Source organism: Ursus maritimus, unplaced genomic scaffold (genome assembly GCF_017311325.1).
Source record: "Ursus maritimus isolate PB19 unplaced genomic scaffold, ASM1731132v1 scaffold_6, whole genome shotgun sequence".
In the NCBI taxonomy this organism is placed as follows: Eukaryota; Metazoa; Chordata; class Mammalia; order Carnivora; family Ursidae; genus Ursus; species Ursus maritimus.
This window is the reverse complement of record NW_024426774.1, coordinates 57,970,319-57,993,020: the sequence shown is the minus strand read 5'-3', so window position 1 is coordinate 57,993,020 and position 22,702 is coordinate 57,970,319. Positions and strand designations below refer to the sequence as shown.

The 22,702-nt window shown below is 36.2% G+C and overlaps 1 protein-coding gene across 1 annotated transcript in view; it reads right to left on the bottom strand.

Annotated features, from left to right (window-relative positions):
- XPO1 (exportin 1) overlaps positions 1 to 22,702 on the bottom strand; it is a 44,687-nt gene that overhangs the window by 2,098 nt on the left and 19,887 nt on the right. Inside the window, exons 5-23 of the mRNA XM_040623442.1 lie at positions 14,742 to 14,803; positions 14,489 to 14,533; positions 12,876 to 13,057; positions 11,803 to 11,851; positions 11,606 to 11,725; positions 10,446 to 10,574; positions 9,638 to 9,796; positions 8,299 to 8,496; positions 7,761 to 7,899; positions 7,387 to 7,568; positions 7,145 to 7,301; positions 6,885 to 7,048; positions 6,007 to 6,141; positions 5,542 to 5,725; positions 5,123 to 5,229; positions 3,200 to 3,394; positions 1,316 to 1,484; positions 521 to 655; positions 69 to 228 (exon numbers count right to left, since the gene is read on the bottom strand). Coding sequence (XP_040479376.1) covers positions 69 to 228; positions 521 to 655; positions 1,316 to 1,484; positions 3,200 to 3,394; positions 5,123 to 5,229; positions 5,542 to 5,725; positions 6,007 to 6,141; positions 6,885 to 7,048; positions 7,145 to 7,301; positions 7,387 to 7,568; positions 7,761 to 7,899; positions 8,299 to 8,496; positions 9,638 to 9,796; positions 10,446 to 10,574; positions 11,606 to 11,725; positions 11,803 to 11,851; positions 12,876 to 13,057; positions 14,489 to 14,533; positions 14,742 to 14,803 — 2,671 coding nt within the window. The remainder of the gene's footprint in view (positions 1 to 68; positions 229 to 520; positions 656 to 1,315; positions 1,485 to 3,199; positions 3,395 to 5,122; positions 5,230 to 5,541; positions 5,726 to 6,006; positions 6,142 to 6,884; positions 7,049 to 7,144; positions 7,302 to 7,386; positions 7,569 to 7,760; positions 7,900 to 8,298; positions 8,497 to 9,637; positions 9,797 to 10,445; positions 10,575 to 11,605; positions 11,726 to 11,802; positions 11,852 to 12,875; positions 13,058 to 14,488; positions 14,534 to 14,741; positions 14,804 to 22,702) is intronic.

The window sequence follows — 22,702 nt, the reverse complement described above, 5'->3', positions numbered from 1 at the left end:
AATACGACAATTAAATAATCACTATTTTTTTAACTGAAAAATGTATGTGTACTAAAAAGCATATTTACTCTTGTAGATGAGGGAATGCTGATTTAAGGAGATTTGCCACATATTCCTGAATGAACATTTGGTTGTTAACTGGATTTCCAGGATTTAACGGTGTACTTATTTTTCCTTCTTCAACCAAATTAAACATATATGCAAGTATTGACGCATGCATTGTCAAACCTGTTGATATAAAGAACATTATTAACTCCAACAGGTAATAACAACTGGAACACTTAACATTTTCACAGTTATAAATTTTTTTTTTAAATTTTATTTATTTATTCAACAGAGATAGAGACAGCCAGCGAGAGAGGGAACACAAGCAGGGGGAGTGGGAGAGGAAGAAGCAGGCTCCCAGTGGAGGAACCTAACGTGGGGCTCAATCCCGTAACACCGGGATCACGCCCTGAGCCGAAGGCAGACGCTTAACCGCTGTGCCACCCAGGCGCCCCTCACAGTTATAAATTCTTACCAGCAGTATGTGAGGTGTCTGTCACAACAGAAAAGATATGCTGAAGAATATCACAAAAATAAGTTTGATAGAAACTCTGAGCTGCAGCTTCTTCTTGTGCAACATTTTGTAAGAGTGTAAAAAGTATCTGTAAGCCTAAAATGTACAGAACCCCAACAAAGTTATTACAGACTAGTAACACTCATATAGAATTTCCAGATTCTCATTCAAAGGCCATTCTTAACCCCCCTTTCCGCTAACAACTAGCAATTATTTGCTTAAGGTATCTTGAATAATGGGAGTTCAATTAGCATCAATGCCTGCTTAGTTACAGACTACAAGTAATAACTACTAGCAACTTTCCACTATTTCTGAAGGTTTAGTTGATTCTCTCCAAATCAACTCTAAAAACATCATTACCAAGTACACACCGATTACACAAACCAATTTCTATTTTAAAAAAACAAATTAAATAAAAACCTCTCCTGCTAAAGATACTGTGTTTTATTCTTATTTTGACCCTTAGTGGCACCAGTGAAAAGCAGACGGGGAAAAGGACACACTGGTGAGGATGTGGAGAAGTGATGTCGCTCTACTTTGAATGTTACGCCTATCTCCCTAGAACTCAATCCTGCCTGTGCACTCAACCATGGAAGAGAGGATTCGCCTGCTTTGACTTACTTAGACCTACATATGAAAGTGATGCACTCCAACAAAACCTTGATAACAAGTGTCATCTACCCGACCATACCTACAGATCTATCTCGAAGAGCCTGTGGACTGATAGGGCAAGTGAATAAAAGGATGTGTATTTACCTGTATCTGCAACGTTCCTCATAGTATGTTTGAAAGCCCAAATAATGGAATCCAAAACAAGTTTAAATTGTGCAGGTGGTATAGCCAGGAATGCTGGGAAACAATGAGAATTGACAGCCTGAAGTAGTAAGAAAAAGTTCGTTCTGTGTTCAGGATATTCTTCAAAGTCCTAAAAACAAATGGCGAGAACAAAATAATGTTTCAATGCCTTAATTATGTTCAATAAGAGAGAAAAAGTAAACCCTAATTTAGTATAAATGTTTGGAGTTTTTAGTGGGCCCCATAAGGTATATGACCTCCTGACTGGAAACCTGAAGACATTATAATTTGCCTCCCATGGAAGATGAAATCACCATGTATTACACAAATGAATTACTAAAATGAAGGAACACAAGGCCACATTATAAAAATTAATCAAAACCCAAAGAACATCACATTTTCTAGTTACTCTGAGACTACCTACTACCATGTTATGAGAGTGACCTCAAGATCACGAATACAGATCTGAAAATTATTTCTGAAAATTGTTTTAGCTACTGTGTACATTTGTAACTCTTATCTGCATTTTCCCTTCTTTTTTTTTTTTTTTTTTTAAAGATTTTATTTATTTATGTGACAGAGAGATAGCCAGCGAGAGAGGGAACACAGCAGGGGGAGTGGGAGAGGAAGAAGCAGGCTCACAGCGGAAGAGCCTGATGTGGGACTCGATCCCCGATCGCCAGGATCACGCCCTGAGCCGAAGGCAGACGCTTTAACGACTGCGCCACCCAGGCGCCCCTGCATTTTCCCTTCTTGATTAATGTATTTTCCTACTGTGTGTGTTTGTGTATATACATATACATACTTTTTAAAGACTTTACTTTTAAATAATCTCTATACCCAACGTCGGGCTCCAACTTACAACCCTGAGATCAAGAGTCACATGCTACACCAACTGAGCCAGCCATGCGCCCCCTGTAATAGACTTTTATAACTGAAAATGCACACCTGCCTTTTCATTTAAAGAATTAGTATCACAATTTTTAAGATTCTGTTTATGTATTTGACATGGAGAGAAGCACAAGCAGTGGGAGCGGCAGAGGGAGAGGGAGAGGGAGAAGAAGGCTCCCTGTGAAACAGAGAGCCCCAATGCAGGGCTTGATCCCAGGACCCTGGAATCATGACCTGAGCCAAAGGCAGATGTTTAAACTACTGAGTCACCCAGGCAATCCAGTATCACTAAATTCTTAATGCTTAAAATGCAGCAACTTTTCACTAAATGCTAGCTGCTATCTGAATGCTACAATCTATCAAATTTAGTAAGATATTTTTATTTTTTTAAAGATTTATTTAGTTGAGGGGGGAGTGCACGTTAACGGGGGGGGCGCCAGAGGGAGAGAATCTTCAAGCAGACGGGGGGGGGGCAGGGGGAGAGAATCTTCAAGCAGACTCCCCACTGAGCGCAGAGTTGGGGCTTTATCTCACAACCCGGAGATCAAGACCCAAGCCACCGAGTCAGAAGCTCAATTGACTGAACCACCCAGGTACCCCAAGATCTTTTAAACTGTAAAATTTTTAAAAAACCTGGTTGGCTCAGTCAGTTTAGTGTCTGCCTTTGGCTCAGGTCATGATCCCAGGGTCCTGGGATAGATCCCCGCTTTTGGCTCCCTGCTCAGCGGGGAGTCTGTTTCTCCCTCTCCCCCTCACCCAACTCATGCTTGTGCGCTCTAAAATAAATAAATAAAATCTTTTAAGAAAAGGTAAATATTTCTCTGATCTAGAAGTTCAAATACTTAAACTCCAGAGCTTAAAACTTATGCTAATCTCCTAGCTGTAACTTATGCTTTCAAGACTTAAAGGATATATATGGCAGAATTTCCCATAACTGCAATGTAAACCACATACCTTATTTATCATATTCAATGTGCATTCAAAAACAGCATCAAATATTTGAGGTATTTCAGCTGTTATATGTCCTCCTAACTTGTTGACAATAATAGCCATAGTACTAAGCACTTCTGGTTCTCTAGCAGCTGGGACATTTCTCTGATAATCAATGAGAACTGCATCCAAGAGAGGAGGAACAAAATTTTCAGCTACCTATTAAAAAAAAAAAAAAAAAAAAAACCAACACCACTTTCAAGTTTTATTCTATGCACCTGCTAAACCATTATAAACAGCTAGATTGTTGTTGTATTGAGATTTGGGTTGAGTATCTGGAAAATATTGTTTTTTAATTTGGTTTTGGACAGTAAAACTTTTTACCAAAAGAAACTAAGAAATCCTAATAGGCTGGGAAGAGCCACAGACATATTCAGAGTTCAAATCTGTAATTATTAAGGTAACTGAGGCCCAAAATCAAGTGACTGGCTCCAAGTTACTATGGCAGGGCCAGGATTCTAGGGTTACTGTACGTGGGATCACTTACCTAAAGGAATGAAACCAATACTATATCAATTTTGTCAATGAATAACATCTATAAAAACCAAGCAGCTCGTATTTAATATAAAGTAGATACCCATTCAATTATTTTTTTTAACTTTGTGAATGCTACCTGTAAACACTTAATAAACACAAATAAAAACCACTTACTCTTGTAAAAGGAATTGGTACTGTACCAGAAAGACCTTGAGTTTCCATGAGTCTCAATAAACAAGGTCATATTAAGGTGTAACTTACATGCTTTTAATAGGTTCTTCATTAAGACATGGGCAATTACAAATAATGTTTCTTGCAAATGAAGGTTACCAGTGTTAGTAGTGTCCTACTATACAAAATAGGCCTAGTAAAAATTTTAAGGATAAGCACATTATTTTTCAGATAACCCAACTGCTCTGTTAGACCAGAACTGGTTCTCATTTTACTCGTAACATTGCAGTAATTCTTACTCCACAAACTGGATAAGTGTGTTTTTGAGTTATTTTTTTAAATTCACCGTCCCAACACACAATACAAATCTTGATTGTAAAATGATACCCGCTCCTTGTTATTATCACTGATACTCCTAAAATCTGCCCAAGCTATTGTAAATTATGAACTTCACAATTCCTTTAATTCATCTTATCTTCTCCTTTCCAATTTTAAATACAGTTCTGATCTCATAATACACATGTTCAAAACCTTTCAACATTTGGTATGTTGATAATTCCACAACTGTCTTCTGAACAAGTTCCCTGAAAAGTATCTCATCTGTAGGAACAATACTGAAATTTCAAAATGATGAAAGTAAACAGCACACTTGTCAACCACTATTTGCATACGGCAAAAATTAACACGACAGGATTCTTTGTAATATTCCAAGGATCAAGAGAAAGAAATGGTAGAATAAATTAAAAATACACACTTAAAAAAAAAAATACTAATACACATTTTCCCAAGTTGAGGCATATTATGGAGCCTGGTTTAGCTTCTGAATATCATTTTCCTTTCTGGAAAATGATTTAAAACTAAAAGAAGAGTGAAAGAGACCTTTAAAACTTCCACTGAGAAAGCTATTACTTTCACTGCAGAGGCAAACAAATGACAGCTTTGTAAATTGCTCCAAAGAATCATGAAGAAACACAAAAAATTTCATCGGAACATCTATTTATAAGGGGATAAAAGTGACTCAAACTACCTTGTTACGTATCATCACTGACCCCACTAACAGCAATTTCTTAGGAAGATGGTATATATAATATTTTTAAGTATTCAAGGACTCTAAAAAAAAAATCGGACACTGTAAAATAATCCCAAACATACCCATTGAAATTACCTTTAAATGAGCTATATGCATATTATCAGAGAATACAGCATCAACTTAAAAGCATTAATTAACATTTCACATACCATTTGTGGATCATTGGACCGGCTCACCCAACCAGATATTAACTTTAAAGTTTCCCTTTTCACTGTTCGCATACTTCTAATCAACGGTTGCTTTGTAACCATCTCACCTAAAAAATACAATCCAATGAAATCCAACTTCACAACTAAAATTCTACATTGGTAGTTAAATGTACTTCAGATCTAACAGTTCTCATTTACCACTCAAAAACATAAAGACAAGGGCCCATAGATGAATGTACAAACTAAGACTAACTTTACAAGGAAAAGGTGTATGCAACTCATCAAAAATGATTGTCTAGGGTCATTTGGGACACTGGGAGGGTTAACTCGAATCTGTGAAAAATGAATGCTTACACTAACACTGTGAACATGGAACTGATTTACTATTCACCATTCCACAAAAATTCAGAATCACTTACCATTAGCTTGGATAGCTGCTGAAATATTTTCACTGAGGCACTTGTATACATTAAGCATATCTAAATAAATTCTCCCAAGCTGAATTACAAAGGGATGTCCGACAGCTTTGCAGGCTCTAACATTTGTTTTCAATATGCTACCGAGCTGCTTAACTGTTTCAGGATCTTTAAGTATATCCACATTCTGTGAAAGACAAATAACAGATTTATCACATGAAAATTATCTTTGTAATTACTAAAGCGAGAAACACTACCCACACCTTACTCCAAACCACCATCACATTTATAATCCATAACAGTAAAACAAAGAAATCTTTATTACCTACAGGTACAACTAAGAATAGAGTAACAGTCCCAGTATACCAGCAAACAGAGCAAAATTACAGTGTAATTTTCACTACTTTTGTAAACAACACTGTCTTCTTGAATTCCATTAGAACTTTGAGAAAAAGTAGTAAAACTTACTTTGGTTGCCTGCTGGATTATGCTATCCCAAACCTGATTAGGGAGTAGCATATATTTTTCTATCAAATGTTCTTGTACAGTTTGGTCTGTTTGTGCACCAATCATGTACCCCACAGCTTCATAAAATGTATGGACCTATGTAAAAAGGCAGACATTTGATGCATCATAAGGAAAACTACACACAAGCAATTCACATATGTATTAGAACTTGTTTGTGAGTCTGAGAAATAACTTAACATTAAGTAGGAAAATAGCCTAACAAACTTCTGCCTAAATTTTGGCCACTATGAAAATTTAACCACTCCAGCAGAGGTGGGTAGGTGGGAGATAAAATAGTGTTGGGGACTGAGAAGTGCACTGGGTGATGTATGGAACTGCTGAATCACTATATTATACACCCAAAACTAATTTAACACTGTATGTTAACTATACAAAAAAAATTCAGCCACAGAGACACATGAACGGAGTCCAATGGTGTCACTCTATTGCCATTAATGAATTCTGAGTAAAACAGTAGTCATGGGGCACCTGAGTGTCTCAGTTAAATATGATTCTTGGTTTCAGCTTAGGTCATTGTCTCACGGTCCTGAGATCAAGCCCTCCTGCACCCCCATATGCACTCTGTCAAATAAACCTTAAAAAAAAAAAAAAAAAAGTAATCTTTTTTTTTTTTTTTTTTTTGGCGGGGGGTGGGGGGAGAAGAGTGGAGGGAGGGAGAGAATCTTCAGTAGGCTCCACGTCCAGTGCAGAGCTGGATCTTATGACCCAGAGAGCACGACCTGGGCCAAAATCAAGAGTCGGATGCTCAAATGACTGAGCTACTCAGGAGCCCAATACTATTCACTTTCTAAGAAAAATATGCCCAGTGCCATACGTACCTGTTGAGGCTGAAGATCACAAATTATAGTGTTGATATTGTTCAAAATTTCATCAATAAATGGCATTACTTCTCCAACCTGAACCTGAACAAAATGCCTGCGGCATTTCTGAGCGATTTTAATGAAAGTATCACAAGCCATGTCTTGAACTCCATCATGGGTCTCTAACGAAACAAGATTTTTCAAAAAATTTTCAAGAAAAATTTTGGGTTTTTTTGTTCAATAAATATAAATGACTAAATAATATAAAGAGGATTTACCATGCATGAATTCAAACAACTTGTTAACTACAGTCTTCAAAAACTTCCAGTGAGCTCTTAAAAACCTTGGATATTGACCTACTATGTACATGATATTTGATGCAATAATAGCTTTATTATCTTTGCCTCTTTTCTGTTCACATAATCCTAATAGATCCTGTAAAATGAAAGCAATTTCAGTCATTTATAATAACACAATACAGTTACTTAACAGTTCCAGTTCATATGTATCACTTGAGTACCTTTATAACAGTAACGAGGAAGCGTTTTTCATCCTCTTCATGCATTGCTCCACTAATGGAGCCTATTGCCCAACACAATGTATTCAAATTTTTCCATGACCACTCTGTACCATTCACTTGATTGTGAAGCTTCTCAGTCATTATTCTTTCTGTATCTACATAATCCAGATGAGTAAGATAAACTAGAAAGGAAGGGAAAAGGTTCCAAAAGTTCAAATGCAACTCTATGATCAAAAAAATTTAATAAGAAATAATAGCAGATTAATAAAAGTAGTTATTAACAGATTCAGAAAAGTATATTTCTTTAGAAAGTATTTCCACCCCAGAAGAGAATTACAAAAATAAAGATTAAATTGGCAGTATTATTGACTCACCTAATGTTTCTCTCATATTCTTATACAAATTAATGGAATCTGTATCCTTCATGAATTCTCTTACAACTTCTCCCTGATCATTTTCTACAACCAATACTTCCTCTGGTTTAGCCATACGACTCACCATCAATAAACGGACCTGCTCAACAATAAATAAGAAAAATCTATTACATCTTTGAAATCAGTCACATCCAATGTAGGAAAAAAAATTAAGATAAGCACTTCGCGCTTTAGACAAATATACCCCCCAAATGGTTCTCACAATATAAAAAAATATAAACATTTAAAAAATGTAAGTCTAGGGGTACCTGGCTGGCTAACCCAGGCATCCTGAGAACCATAACTCTTAAATCAATCCCTTTCAATCTTCGAGCTTTGAACATGAATGGAGACGTTGTTGGATTCTCTTTTTGTAGCTCTTTTATTTGGACAGATTATAAAAGCCAAAAGAAAATAAATATAAAACCCACTACTTGTTTAGTTTTAAAAATCACAGCAAGGAACAGGCAAAGCACTCAATAACCCACTTTATTACTACCTTGGATAACACGGGCAAATACAGCTGTCTCCTGGGAGGAACATCAAAATGCTGACTTCCAGATAGCAATGGAGAAGCAGATGTAGAGAATGGGCTCTCTCTATAGAGTTCAGCTGCCAAATGATTCCAGTACTCAAGACAAATCTTAAAGATTTCAGTTTCCTCCACTTCTGATACCAACAACATATAATGAAGGGCCTACAAAGAAGACCAACAGTATTAAAATAATCCTTAGACATTATTATCCTACCACAGATTGCCTTCCACTTGTTACATTAACAGAATAAAAATTCATGTTTCATTTTACACAACTTATTGATGAACTCATTGTTCATCGAATAGACTAGAAATTCTCAGGGAGCAAATTGTGTTTTCTTCGAACATGTCCTAGAACACTTTAAAAACTTTATGTAGTTGTTGGCCAGTATGTACGTTAAGTTCCCTAAAAAGCTATGGACATTAAACGACACTTGGTACCAATACTCAAAAGGTGTAAATAATCCAAACGTCCATCAACTCACAACTGGGCATACAATATATAACCATTCAGCTATAAAAAGATGAAATGGTACATGCTGCAATGTGAAAGAACCCTAAAAACACACTAAGTGAAAAACGCTAATTACAAAAGACCATATACTAGGAGTCTATTTATATGAGAGGTTCAGAATAGATAAAATCCAGAGAACAAATTAGAAGTTGGCTAGAGGCTGGAGAAGAGCAGAATAAGGGACTATTTTAATAGTTACATTATTCTTTCCAGGTGAATGAAAATGTTTTAGAATAGGTGACAGTTGACAATACTGTGAATGTCACCGAAATTGTATACTTTAAGATAGACAGCTTTATGTTATATGCATTATACCTCAGTTTTTAAACATATTTACTTTTCATCTCAGAAATGTCTGAATACCCTTTGGGAATTTAATTTTGATTATCAATTATTGATCTTATATTATGTGGAACACACAACAAATTCAACTTGTAATTCAGAATTAACATTTTTATGCACTGACAATAGGTAAGAAGATATGTCAAAGGCACAGACATTTTATTTTTCTTTTTAAAAATTTTATTTATTTCAGAGAGTGCGCGTGCGTGCACAAGCATAAGTGGGGGGGAGGGGAAGACGGAGAAGCAGACTCCCCGATGGAGCGGGCAGACCAAGGGACGCAACCAGGACATGAGCCTAAGGCAGACGCTTAAATGACTGAGCCACCCAGGCGCCCCAAAGGTATAGACATTTAAAGAAAGGTAGGCATTTTAGAACAAAGGCATTTTTGAAAGGGCTTTCATCATATAAAAGAATTTCAGAAGCCAAAGGGTCCACAAAGCCTACCTCCATGAGTGTTTCCCTGAGATTTAACCTTTTCTCTATAAGTTGACCATGTTCCTTAAGAAAGGTGCAGAGAAACAAACTGAGATTTTGAATAAAGTTCTGTTCATCATCTTTTCCATTTGAGTATGCAAGTCGAATATTGGTATTTAAAGGAAGCATCTACAAGTTTAAATATGGACCATTAGTTTGCATTCTAAAACCAACAAAAAATATTACCTTTAAATACTAACATCTCATCACCTTGTTACTAATATAAACCAGATTATTCTTCACTAGAAATCCTTGGTCTGTTATAGTATTTTTGTACTCTAGCTTTTGATTTTTTAAAATGTTACAAATAGTAAGATTTCCACAAATTACCTTCTCAATTTTTCCCTTTATCAGACTTTTCCTTTCTTTAGTGTTATTAAAAACAAAAATATTTAAGTAATTCATTGGAACACAAACACATACTGTATTATTGTTAATATTCTAAATAATCTCTTATATACCTTATCAAGATTACAAATGGACAATCTCTTCATTTCAGAGGCAAAGTCAGAAGCAGAGCTAACTTAATTAAAACCCCAGGTTTCCAAGCTTCTAAATTCTACGTAAATAAATTACTACGATACTCCCAGAATCTTTATTTCAAGGAATTTTCAAAATGTTCAATAAAATTTCTACCTGATCTTATTTTATGTAATAAATATACAATCACATTATAGCTGATTTGTTACAATTAGTTGTAACAAAACGGTTCAACTCCAACCCAACTTTTTCTAAGGCACTAAAATTGTTCAGTCAGTTGTTAAGAGTGTTGTATTACCTGTTTCAGCTGCATCATTGTCAGTGTAAATAGCGTTACAAATTGTTCCTCGTATTGGCTTACACTTACACCAGCAATCTCAGTGAGGCACTTCAGAGAGACATTTCGAAACATTGGAACATTCAGGAACTATTTTAAAATAATAAAAGAAAAAAAGGAAGCATAAAATTAAATGGCATGTAATACTCTATTTAACAAGAAAAATAAAGGTTTTAACAATATGGAATGTAAGAGGGAAAACACCAGATAAATGGATGGATATTTTGTTTTGCACACAAATCTTGAGGAAATTTCCTTATCCACTCAACAGACAGTATATGTTTTAGGAATAAACTGTGCTTTTTCTGATGTGTCTTCAGATATCTAAACACAAAGTCACTTAATAACTTTCCCAGGAACGATTATATGACTTTTAAGAACATCATATTTTATGTATAGTCTAAAAAAAGACCCAAGATCTAAAATTGCTTAGGATTTTAGATGATGGGCAATACGTTAACAAACGTATGGTAAAACTGACTCTTTCACTTTCTTTGTTGAGAAGGTATACAAATGGCATACCATTTGTGGATGGCAATTTGGTTAAGCATCAAAAACCTTAAAATGGATATGCCCATTGGCCTGATACTTACTTACGTGTATTAAAGTTGTATTACTTAATAACAATGTTTCCTTTGCAGTACCACTGAGAACAGCGAACAGTAAACTGTCTACCAATAAAATATCTCCAATATTGTAAATTCATATTTTAGAATAGAGTATTACCTCATCAAGCCCTGAACTACAAAATCTCAAATGTTAAGTTATAATGAGGTCTCAATTAAGCATTCAAATTTATTCCTTCTATATGCCAAGAAAGCATATGGAAAGATAATACAACCAACTGGTAGGTAGTCATCTCTGGAAAAACCGAGACCTTCCACTTTACAGAAACATTCCTAAAATCAAATCCCTTAACAGTTGTTCACATGGGATTCCTGAAATTTTTGACACCATTTCAAAGAATTATTAGCTGAAAGTTCTTCTGAGCAGTTTCTTGTCTTAGAAACAACACTGGTTACACCTACAAACGCATAATGGTTTTCCTATAGCAAAGAACATTACAAATTAATAATATATGCAACTATCCAGTGGTAAGAGCTGAGACGTATTCACTATACCTTATAAATTAATGTGCTGATTAACTTGGTCTCAAAAATATATCCCAGTGGAATCCAATTAAGAAATCTGAGCAATGTTTCCAAAGTTGCATGTACAAGTGGAGCATTTTGGGAATTTTCCTATAACAAAAACACACCTGTAAATAATCCTCTTCCTATAATTAGTACCTAAAAAAAATGAAATCAAAAGCACTTACCATCACAAACTGACACAGCTGAAAAATTTGTGAGAATTCATTGCACATGCTAAAAAAAAAGTGAGAAGTTTAGAAGACACACAGAAATACTATAATTATTCACACACTAACAAGATTACAAAAAATTTCACCAATGTAGTCATTAAGAACTTGAGTCACTTCTATTTAAACAAATATCAGTAATGTCATCAAAAGCTATCAAGTTGCTAAAGCTATATGTAATATCACTCCTTCAAAGCTTATCATAAAAAATTCTACAAAGAGCATGTGATTCCATTCTGAGGATTCTGTCATCCTCACTCTAATTTGAAATCATTTAATCAATCTTTTAAAGAAAGATTTTATTTTTTTAAGTAATCTCCACTCACAAAGTGGGGCTTGAACTCATGACCCCAAGATCAAGAGTCACATGCTCTACTGACTGAGCCAGGCAGGTAGCTTCAATCGCTTTGGTCTTCCAAATCAAGATAGTTGAAACAAAACTCTCCAAATTAAGAGTAAGAGAGGAGGCATTTTATATATATATATCCCAAATCCTACAATGTGCTTACACACCAAAACAGAGGCAAAACTGTAAATTCCCAAGTTAGTCTGAATATATAAGGTGAAATACTGCTGTGCCCTAATGACTAGAACAAGTTTTTATTACTAAAGTCAAAGAAAATGAAGTGTCACAATCCCACGATGCAGGACTGGTAACAATTCAGCTGACATTTGGACCCAAGTCATTTCCTTCACTTATATTTAAGTAATATATATATATAAGTATCACCATATAAAAACAGATCCCAAAGGTTTCTGGGAACTCCTGACCTACATTCCTTTTGCATGAGATGTATAAAGTTATTTTGCTGTGACAATGAAGTATGACAAACTATATCGCCACACATACTTTTCAAGTCTCCAGATTTAGAATATTAGGTCCACTCTAGGACTATTTAAATTTGTACTAAAAAACAAAAGTAATTTGATATATTAACAATCAGTTTCTCAAAAAATTACAATCAACCTCCAAATTTCTTTAAATCTTCTCAGAAATAACTTAAGAATTCTGAAGCAAAATAATTACTTGCCTGTCTTTTAAATGCTTAGCTTTCACTTGAGTTATCTGTCCACTAGAGAAATCAAATACTTCTTCACTCAAGAGTTTAAGAATCACCATATTATTCTGACAGAGACTTTCACTGGTCCTACTTGCTCCAACAATGTCACTGATAAAAGTTGGCCAGTGTTTTGGCCATTCTTGTTTTAGTATCTAAAATAAGATAAGAAATGTTAATTTAATTTCACCTCTCAATGGCAAAACAAACTTAAAGAAGTTGTGTGATATTAAAACAGGAGCAAACACCCACTTTCATTTTCTCCCCCTTGATTAAAAGAGAAGAAATGTGCCATCCTATACAGAATACACTAGGTAAAGTATAACACAGATGAAGTTTTTGGCCTCAAATGCCTAGGACTCTTCTCAGTTATCCCAGCTGATTGATCTAGTCTGGTTTTTTTCTTCTTTCATTGAAGATTTTATCTTAAGTAATCTCTACACCTAATGTGGGTCTTCAACTCACACTCCTGAGATGAAGAGTTGCATGATCCACCAACTGAGCCAGCCATGCACCCTGGTCTAGGCTGTTCTAATGTGCACGCATCTCACTATTAGCCAGATACAGAGGTTTAAATTATCCTAAGTGACTCAAAGATAAAACTCTAAGTAATAAAAAAGGGGTGGGCAGGGAGAGGCATTTTCTTTGGGTGGAATCTGAGCCCTGAACTATAACAGCATTTGTTCGTATTAATCTGGGAGAGAGACGGCATTACAGTTGGGGATGGAACCATCTTTGATCAAAATCTAATGGACTGTATTGTATTAAACTTTCAAGTCTGTACTGTATATTTTGTACACCAGTGATTTTCCTAACCAGATTATTCCCTAATTGCTCCTGTTAATAAGCAGTAACTAATTTCTTTGTACTCCTCCTGCATCCCAAAGATAGCTAACAACAAACGTCCTCAGTATAAAAGCCAGTGTAGGGGACGCCTGGGTGGCACAGCGGTTAAGCGTCTGCCTTCAGCTCAGGGCGTGATCCCGGTGTTATGGGATTGAGCCCCACATCAGGCTCCTCCGCTATGAGCCTGCTTCTTCCTCTCCCACTCCCCCTGCTTGTGTTCCCTCTCGCTGGCTGTTTCTATCTCTGTCAAATAAATAAATAAAATCTTAAAAAAAAAACAAACAAACAACAGTGTAACTTAGTGAAAACACAAATGTTTTTGTAACTTATTAAATAGAAAAATCTATTTGTTCTCACATACCAATTAATGTTCTCAGGACAATTTTTTCTCATATTAAAAAAATATGTAAATATAAAAATTTGAAGCTGAGACTATTTAGAAAGTTTGAAAAACAGACTAAGTATAGAGATCAATTTAAGGAATGCTGGATTCAAAGGAATGATTTATGAATTAAAATGCAGATGACATGGAAAGGAAATATGCAATCAACGGGCAAATGAGAAAACTGTAACATGTCTGATCCATATTGGAGCCACAGGAGTGACAGGTTTACAGCATCTGATGTTTCCTACCATAGGAAATTTACAATTTCAAATGTTAAATAGTAGCTTAACTGTAATCAGCCTAACTGAAGCATTTAATTCTTTTAAGGAAAACAATGAATCAAGTAAAAGCTTACCTGAACAAGAATCATATTTAATTTCCCAATATACACCTTTTCCTTCTAAGAAAAGAAAAAAGTTTAGATTAAAACATAGTCTAAAATAGGTGTAAGAAGAATATAAGCAAAGAAATTCCTCTAAGAAAAATTACAGATCTACTATAAATGATTGTTCTTATGCCTACATGTCTGTGATATAAGCATATTTAAGTTGAAGATTCAATATTTAAATGATTTTACATTCTCACACTAATCTCCAAAATGGTCTTACCTCTACACAAGTTGGGTCGGATGACGTCTTGATAATGAGTCCAACAACGTATTTTTTAATTCCTATTAAAAAAAATTATTCAACACTTTTATAGCGTGTCAATAAATCTTCATTAAGAAAAAATGGGGGAGGGGAAGGTGAAAGTAAAGTCAGATAATAAACCCCAGTCCCATTAGCAATACTGGCATTTTTTTGAATGATGCCAATCATTTTTGTGTACTACTCCTTTAAACTTCAATTTTTGTTTACTAAGTACAGGTTTAACAATTACAAATTATCTTTTGAGATGTTCTTTAATGCTATACTAGTTAGGTACACCAACATGTAATTTTTTAAATTAAAAAAAATAAAACACAAAGGACTAATATGTTGTTCATTTAACTAAATACGCACCTAAACTTATTTTTATGGGTTAAAACTACAAAACCCCTGAAGATGTAATTTTGTAATAAGCATTATGAAGTTTATGTAAAATATCACTAAATCAAGATCAGATATTGTTATCCTTTTCTAATTTAACTGTAACTTTAACGTAATCCTAAAAAGGGGATTTTAACTTGTCCCCCGCTACAATATAGAATAACAGTTAAGGAGAAAGTTTGGTTTCTAATGTTTTTAAAGGGTATCTTAATAGTACAAACTATTCTTAACTTATTCAACACAGTGGGGAGGGGGCTCAGGCACATGCCAGAAGGAGAAGAGGAGAGACTTTTTTTTTTAAGATTTTATTTATTGTCAGAGAGAGCAGGAGAGAGAGACAGAGAGCAAGCATAAGCAGGGGGAGTGGAAGGCAGAAGGTAAGCAGGCTCCCCGCAGATCAAGGAGCCCAATGCAGGGACTGGATCCCAGGACCCTGGGATCATGACCTGAGCTGAAGGCAGACACTTAACCGACTGAGCTGCCCAGGCGTCCCAAAGAGAGAAAATCTAAAGCAAGCTCCAAGTCCGGAGTCAGGATCCAGGGTTAGAGCGGAGTCGGCTTGAAATTCTCTCCCCCTCTCCCTCTTCCACTCATGTTTGAGTGCACGGGCGCTCTTTCTCTCTCTCATAAATGAATAAATCTCTTATAATAAGAGCCAGGTGCTTAACCAACTAAGCCACCCTGGCACCCTGGTACCCTTAAGTTTTAAAGTTAAATGGTACACATACATTAACATACCCAATGGGTTTGGGAAGTAGAATTCCATAAACAAAATTATCATTTCCTACTATATGGAATAAAGACTACTCTCACATTTGTTTAATTTAGGCTTTCCTACCAAATGATCTATGAAGATCTTCTTTCACAGCTATCTGACTTCTGGAAATATAGTTAAGAGTTACTGGAACAATGTCCTCCAAGCCTTATCTAACAAATCTGGAACTCTGGACTCAAGCTTTCATGGAGGAGGGATTTGCTAAGAAATTTACCCATAATAATAAGCAGGAAATATAGCCAACATGAAAGCAATAAAATACTGACTTGATTGTAAAACTACCTTAATAATCTTCACGAGCTGAAGTATTAAATTTATTCCCCCATTCATTTGCATTTCAAGTAATATTTATTATGGCACAAATGTCCATTTCCTTTCATATTCCAAATAACAACTAAACACTTAAAAACACTAATTATGAAAATAATTTCCTTAGTGTGGAAAAACTATCAGCACAATAAAGTCACATAATGAGGGTTATTTATCAACTGAAAATGTGATGTCAAATGGTATCGATACTCAGTTTAAGAGACATTAAAAAACTGTTAGGTGACAAAAATTTGACTGACTGTTACATACCATCTAATGTAACTATGTCATTTACATTTTTAAAAAGTTAGTTGTACGAGGCAGTCCATAATACTGAATGTCGCAGACAAGATCCACCAATCAACGCTAAAAAGAATGGGCAATCTCTCAGAAAAAATTAGACCACCAATGTAGTCTCAAATTATCTTCCCAAGATCATTTGAGGAAAAAAAAAAAAACACAGTAATTTTATAAATAGAAAAGCAGCAGGAACCACCATTACCCACTAATAAATGTTAGTAAAAATGAATAATTAAAGGTACTAACATCATGTGCCCTATGTCTTGGTAGACTGAGGACACCACATCACTGTGGTATCTTGCCAAAAACATGGAATCTCAGCCTAATCATGAGAAAGCAGACAAACCTAAATTGAAATACACTCTACAAAATAATGACTGACCAGAACTCAACGAAAGTATCAAAGACCTATCAAGCAGGGATTAAGAGCTGTCATAGATTAGGGGACTAAGAAGACCCAACTAACTGAACTGTGGAACAGAAAAAAGACTTTAGAGAGAAAACTTCTGAAATCTGAATTAATGCCCATAGTTAATAGTACTGACCAATGTTCATTTTATGGCTTTGATAATTTTATTATGGTTGTAGAAGTTGTTAATATTAGAATAAGGTAAAAGATGGTAAGTGCATTCTGTACTTTTTGGGCAACATTTTTACCATCTCAAAATAATAAAGAGCCTTTGTGGACACAAAAATCAGGTCTAGTTTGTGCCTTGTTCAATTAGGAGCATCAAACTTATTTTAAAAAGAGTGCCTCTATACACTTTAATGACAACTACACATTAATTTTAAAATACAAGCTAAATTATACCAATTATTTAGGGTAACCCAAAAAACAATCCCACGTGTCCTCAATACCCAGAAAACGTAACCAAAACATAGTTCTACCACTGCTGGCCCTTCGGTTCTTTACACATAAATTAATATCACTGAGGCCTCTTTAAAAAGTTGAGGAAATGGCAGTTCTAAAAAAATATAAAGAGTAACAGGCATCCTTCTGGAACCTCTTAATACAGGAAACACACAGCCTAAAAACAGAAACAAAAATACTGACTTCTCAGACTGAATGAATGACAATACCATATAATGAGAGATTAAGTAGTTTTCTTCTTAATCTGTAAAAAGGAATGAGGCCAATGTCTAAAACTACTATTGCTGCTTCTAGCTGGAAATATATTTGGAGGCTTTTTTCAGCCTCAGAGAATAGGAAAATAGGATCAAACAGATCCTTCAACTCTTCTGTTACCAATTAAATCAATTAAGTATCTTCTCCCTCTTTTCAGAGGCTTCTGAAGTCCACCTGTAGATGGAGCAAAGGGTAAAAGATGAAAACAGGAAAAAAGTGAAATAATAAAAAAGGAAGTTTCCCACAGCCAATACAATCTCAATTTAATGTCACTCTACAATGATCGTACTTCAAATCCCTTCAGAACATTGGAACAACACCTTTTCTTTCTTTTAAAGATTTTATTTATTTATTTGACAGAGAGAAAGTACAAGCAGGGGGAGTGGCAGGGAGATGGAGAAGCAGGCTCCCTGTTCAACAGGGAGTCTGAGGCAGGGTCCGGGATCCCAACCCGGGAAAGGCAGATGCTTAACCCACCTGCCCAGGAGGCCCAAGGAACAACACTTTTCTGATCAAGTAGTGCTGCACATAAAATTGTCTGTCTAGAATCTCCTACTGCTAGGTACCAAGGTTATTTCACTAAGTACTGTAACTTCTTTCCCAAATCTGTTTCAACCGAGCCACCCAGGCACCCCAGTATCTTTTATCTGTAACCCCTCATCCTATTCTTCTCAATTTGAACAAAAATTCACCTCAAAAGTTTAAATTAACCTTCAAATTATTGAAAAGTGCTATTTAAAACAGAGACCAGCATGGGGCACCTGGGTGGCTCAGTCAGCTGAGCATCTAACTTGATTTCGGCTCAGGCCATGATCTCATAGCCATGGGATGGAGCCCTGACTAGGGCTCCCTGCTCAGCAGGGAGTCTACTTGTCTCTCTCCCTCTAGCCCCTGCCCCAGCTCCTGTGTGGGAGGGTGCTCTCTCAAATAAATAAATCAATCCTAAAAAAATAAAAAATATTAAAACAAAACAAACATCACCCCCCCAGCCATGTACAATTTCATTAAAACAAGATACACCAGTATATTGAAAAAAAAAAAAAAAAAAGTCTAACTAGTCCGGGAAGGCACATCATGACATGTAATTTTTCCAAATCCCAGAGGTTATGCATTCATCTTTTATAATCTATTTTCTCAAGGCCAAGAAAAATGTCTTTGACCTTTGACAGTCCCACTTAAAAAAAGAGCAATATCAAATAATCAACATAAACTTAGGAAGTGGATAGTGTCAACTTCAGCTAGCTAAAAAGGTTTAAATAAGTTTAAAATAAGCCCCAAATAAATAAAACTCCATCCTGTCTTAGAAGTTACACATCATCTTGCAAGTTATTTACGCAATAATACTAATAATCCGCAACAATACTAATAATCTTATCACCTAGGAACATCTTTTAAAAAGTGGTCCTTAATGACAAGGGTAAAAGAAAAGCCATTATCAAATCTGATTTTCATAGAGGATTCACTATAAACCTTTACAAATGGTTTCCCCCACACCCCACTTTTTAAGTAGGCTCCTGCCTAGCATGAAGTCCAATACGGGGCTTGAATTCACCACTCTGAGATCAAGACCTGAGCTGAGATCAAGAGTTGGACTCTTAAGTGACTGAGCCACCAGGCGCCCCCTCACTAAAACCCTTTAAAATATGACAACTTACTGACTACAAAAACTTACCGATGGTGTCATATTCCCATGGAAGCAAAAGCCCAACACTTTTAAAAAATATATTTTATTAAAGTTTTATTTATTTTTATTTTAGAGAGAGAACAGGAGGAAGAGCAGAGGGAGAGGGACGAGCAGACTCCATGCCGGGCATGGAGCGCAATGCCCCCACATGGGGCTCAATCCCACAACCCTGAGATCATAACCAGAGCTGAAATCAAGAGTCAGACACTTAACCAAACGAGGCACTCAGGTGCCCCAAAAGCCCTATTTTTCAAAATTTAAATCATAAAGTTGTACCTCACCATCCTATATGGTCAGTGATAGATTGCCATTAAGTAACTTCAAACAAATACATGATTCTACCTACTAAAAAAATTGCATTCCTAGACAAATTATAAAATATGTTGAATAAAAAAGTTACACATTCTGATTTCTCTTTCGCGGTGGCTGATTTTCATATATTAGAGAAAATGAAAAGTCTTAACACACTATTATAAAAGTAAAACTTTTATAAAACAGACAAAACCGAATTCACTCCAGTTCCAACTACTGTGCGATACTTGAAAGTATCCAATTCTACTTTATTATTTTTTAAAGTTAATTTATTTGAAGTAATCTCTACAACCAATATGGGGCTCAAACTCACAACCCCGAGATCAAGAGTCACATGCTCTTCCAACTGAGCCAGCCAGGTGTCCCTATTTGTTATTTTTTTAAAGTAAACTCTACCCACATGGTGGGCCTCAAGCTCACAACCCTCAGATCAAGTGTCATATGCTCTACTGATTGAGCCAGCCAGGGGTCCCTCCAATTCAACAAATATTTGTTTACTCTCTAACCTCTCACAATGCAAATTTGGTACATTCCTCTGTCAATGCCATTTTAATCAAAGTAAGGTTCTTTTACCCTGACAAACGTTTATTACAAGTATCTGTCCATTTAAACCACCAACACTGTTCAACAGAAGAACAGATACTAAAATATACTTATCTATCCTCTTTATACCTTCTGGTCCAGATGAATCCTGAGTACAGTTCCTACTCCTTACTCAATGAAATACTTGAGAGAACAAACAGCAAAATGAGAGACAAATAGCTAAAATCAATTCAAAAGCAGGAATTCTTAACCTAGGGCTCACACAAATAGACTAGAACCACACTGTAATTTATTACCTACATGTTTAGTCATTTTAAGAAGAATGAGCTATAAGAACATCGATCATTAATTTTTAAAGATTTATTTGAGAGAGAGAGTGAGAGAGCGCGAGAGCGCACGAGAGCGTGTGCGCGCCCGTGCACAAGCAGGGGGGAGGAGTTGAGGGAGCAGCAGATTCCCCGCTGAGCAGGGAGCCTGATGGCGGGGCTTGAGCCCAGGCACTGGGATCATGACCTGAGCCGAAGGCAGACGTTTAACTGACTGAGCCACCCAGGCACCCCCATCAATCACTCTTGAAAGGGTTATGGCCTCAGATATCAAACAAGTATAAAAGATATAGGAATTATTAAGTTTACAGCATCACTATCCACCTACAGACAAACCAGTCAACAAAATGTGGTATACAATGCAATATCCAGCCATTTACAAAAATGAAATTCAGGGGTGCCTGGGTGGCTCAGTCGTTAACCATCTGCCTTCGGCTCAGGTCATGATCCCAGCATTCTGGGATCAAGCCCCTCGTTGGGCTCCCTGCTCAGTGGGAAGCCTGCTTCTCCCTCTCCCACTCCCCCTGCTTGTGTTCCCTCTCTCGCTATGTCTCTGTCAAATAAATAAAAATCTTAAAAAAAAAAAATGAAATTCAGATACTGTTGAAGACTGCAACACGGATGAACCTTGGAAACATATGCTAAGTGAAATTAACCAGACAGAAAACAAATACTGTTGAGAATGCCCCTGCATGGGGCGCCTGCGTGGCTTAGTGGGTTAAGAGTCTGGCCTTTGGCTCAGGTCATAATCCCAGGGTCCTAGGATCGAGCCTGCTCAGTGGGGGGGTCTGCTTCTCCCTGTCCTCCCCGCTCATGCTCTCTGTTGCTCTCTCTCAAATAAACAAGTAAAATCTTAAAGACTGCACCTACAGGAGTTTCTTAGAAAGGCAAATTCATAGAGACACAAAGGGTGTAATAGTGGTTAAGAGAGACTGGGGAGTCAGTATAATGGACAGTTAATGTTTAATAGGTACAATTTCAATTTGGGATGATGAAAAAATTTTGGGAGATAGTGATAATGGTACAATACTGTGAATGTACTTATTTGATACTGAACCGTACACTTCAAATGGTAAATATCATTATGTACATTTCATCACAAAACCACCTTTATTAAAGATTCAATAATTACAGCTGACACTTGAACAACACAGGTCCACTTATTTGTGTTTTTTTTTAAATAAACACAGTACAGTACTGTAAATGTTATTTCCTTATGATTTTCTAAACATTTTCTCTTGTCTAGCTTACTCTAGTCTAAGAGTATTAACACATGTAACATACAAAAATACGTGCTCATTGACTACTACTAGTGAGACTTCCAGTTTATCAGTAGGCTATTAATGATTAAATTTGGGGGGAGTCAAAAGTTTTACATGGATTTACGATCTCCAGGGGGTCAGTTCCCCTAACCCCTCAACATTGTTCACAAGTCAACTGTACCGCTAGTGAAAATGTGAAACGACACAACGATGTTAGAAAATAGTTTGGCAGTTACACACACGCCTACCATATGATCCAGCCATTCTACTCTAGCTAATCAAATGAGTGACAGAAAGACTGGGGAGGAGGAAGGGTAAAAGAGAAGGCAATCACAAAGGTGAAGATCTTGATTATAATGGTGGTTTCATGGGCATATAGTTAAGTCAAAACTTACCAAATTGTACACTTAAACAGCTTCTAGGTTCTGGCAACCACCTCTTTCCTTTTGTTCCCCCATTCCCAAGGTTAGTAGCTGCCTCCTGTGTTTACTAACATCTAGGTTACCTGAACGGCCCTCTCTTGGCCTTACCAAACCTGTCAATTCCTTGCATTAAAACCCCTTGTCTGAAAACAAAAACAAAAACAAACCATGCTAAATTATTTGTGGTGAAAGTAGATATTAAGGACCCCAGTTAGGAAGCTACTGCAAAAATTTCAAGGTGATCTGAGACTAATATATGGTTATTTGGTGAAATGAAGATATTTTTGTGGAAAAAGACTGGCAACATGCATGCTGTGTTTATTCATACTTAGCACTCAGAAGTGCACAAAGCTTTGTACACATTACCTCTTCTATCATATCCCAATAAGGCTGGAAGGCAGTCAAGATTCAGAGAGGTAAAGTATCTTCTGCAAGATCATACTAACAAGGCACTGAGTAAAACCTTATGGGTAATCTATTGG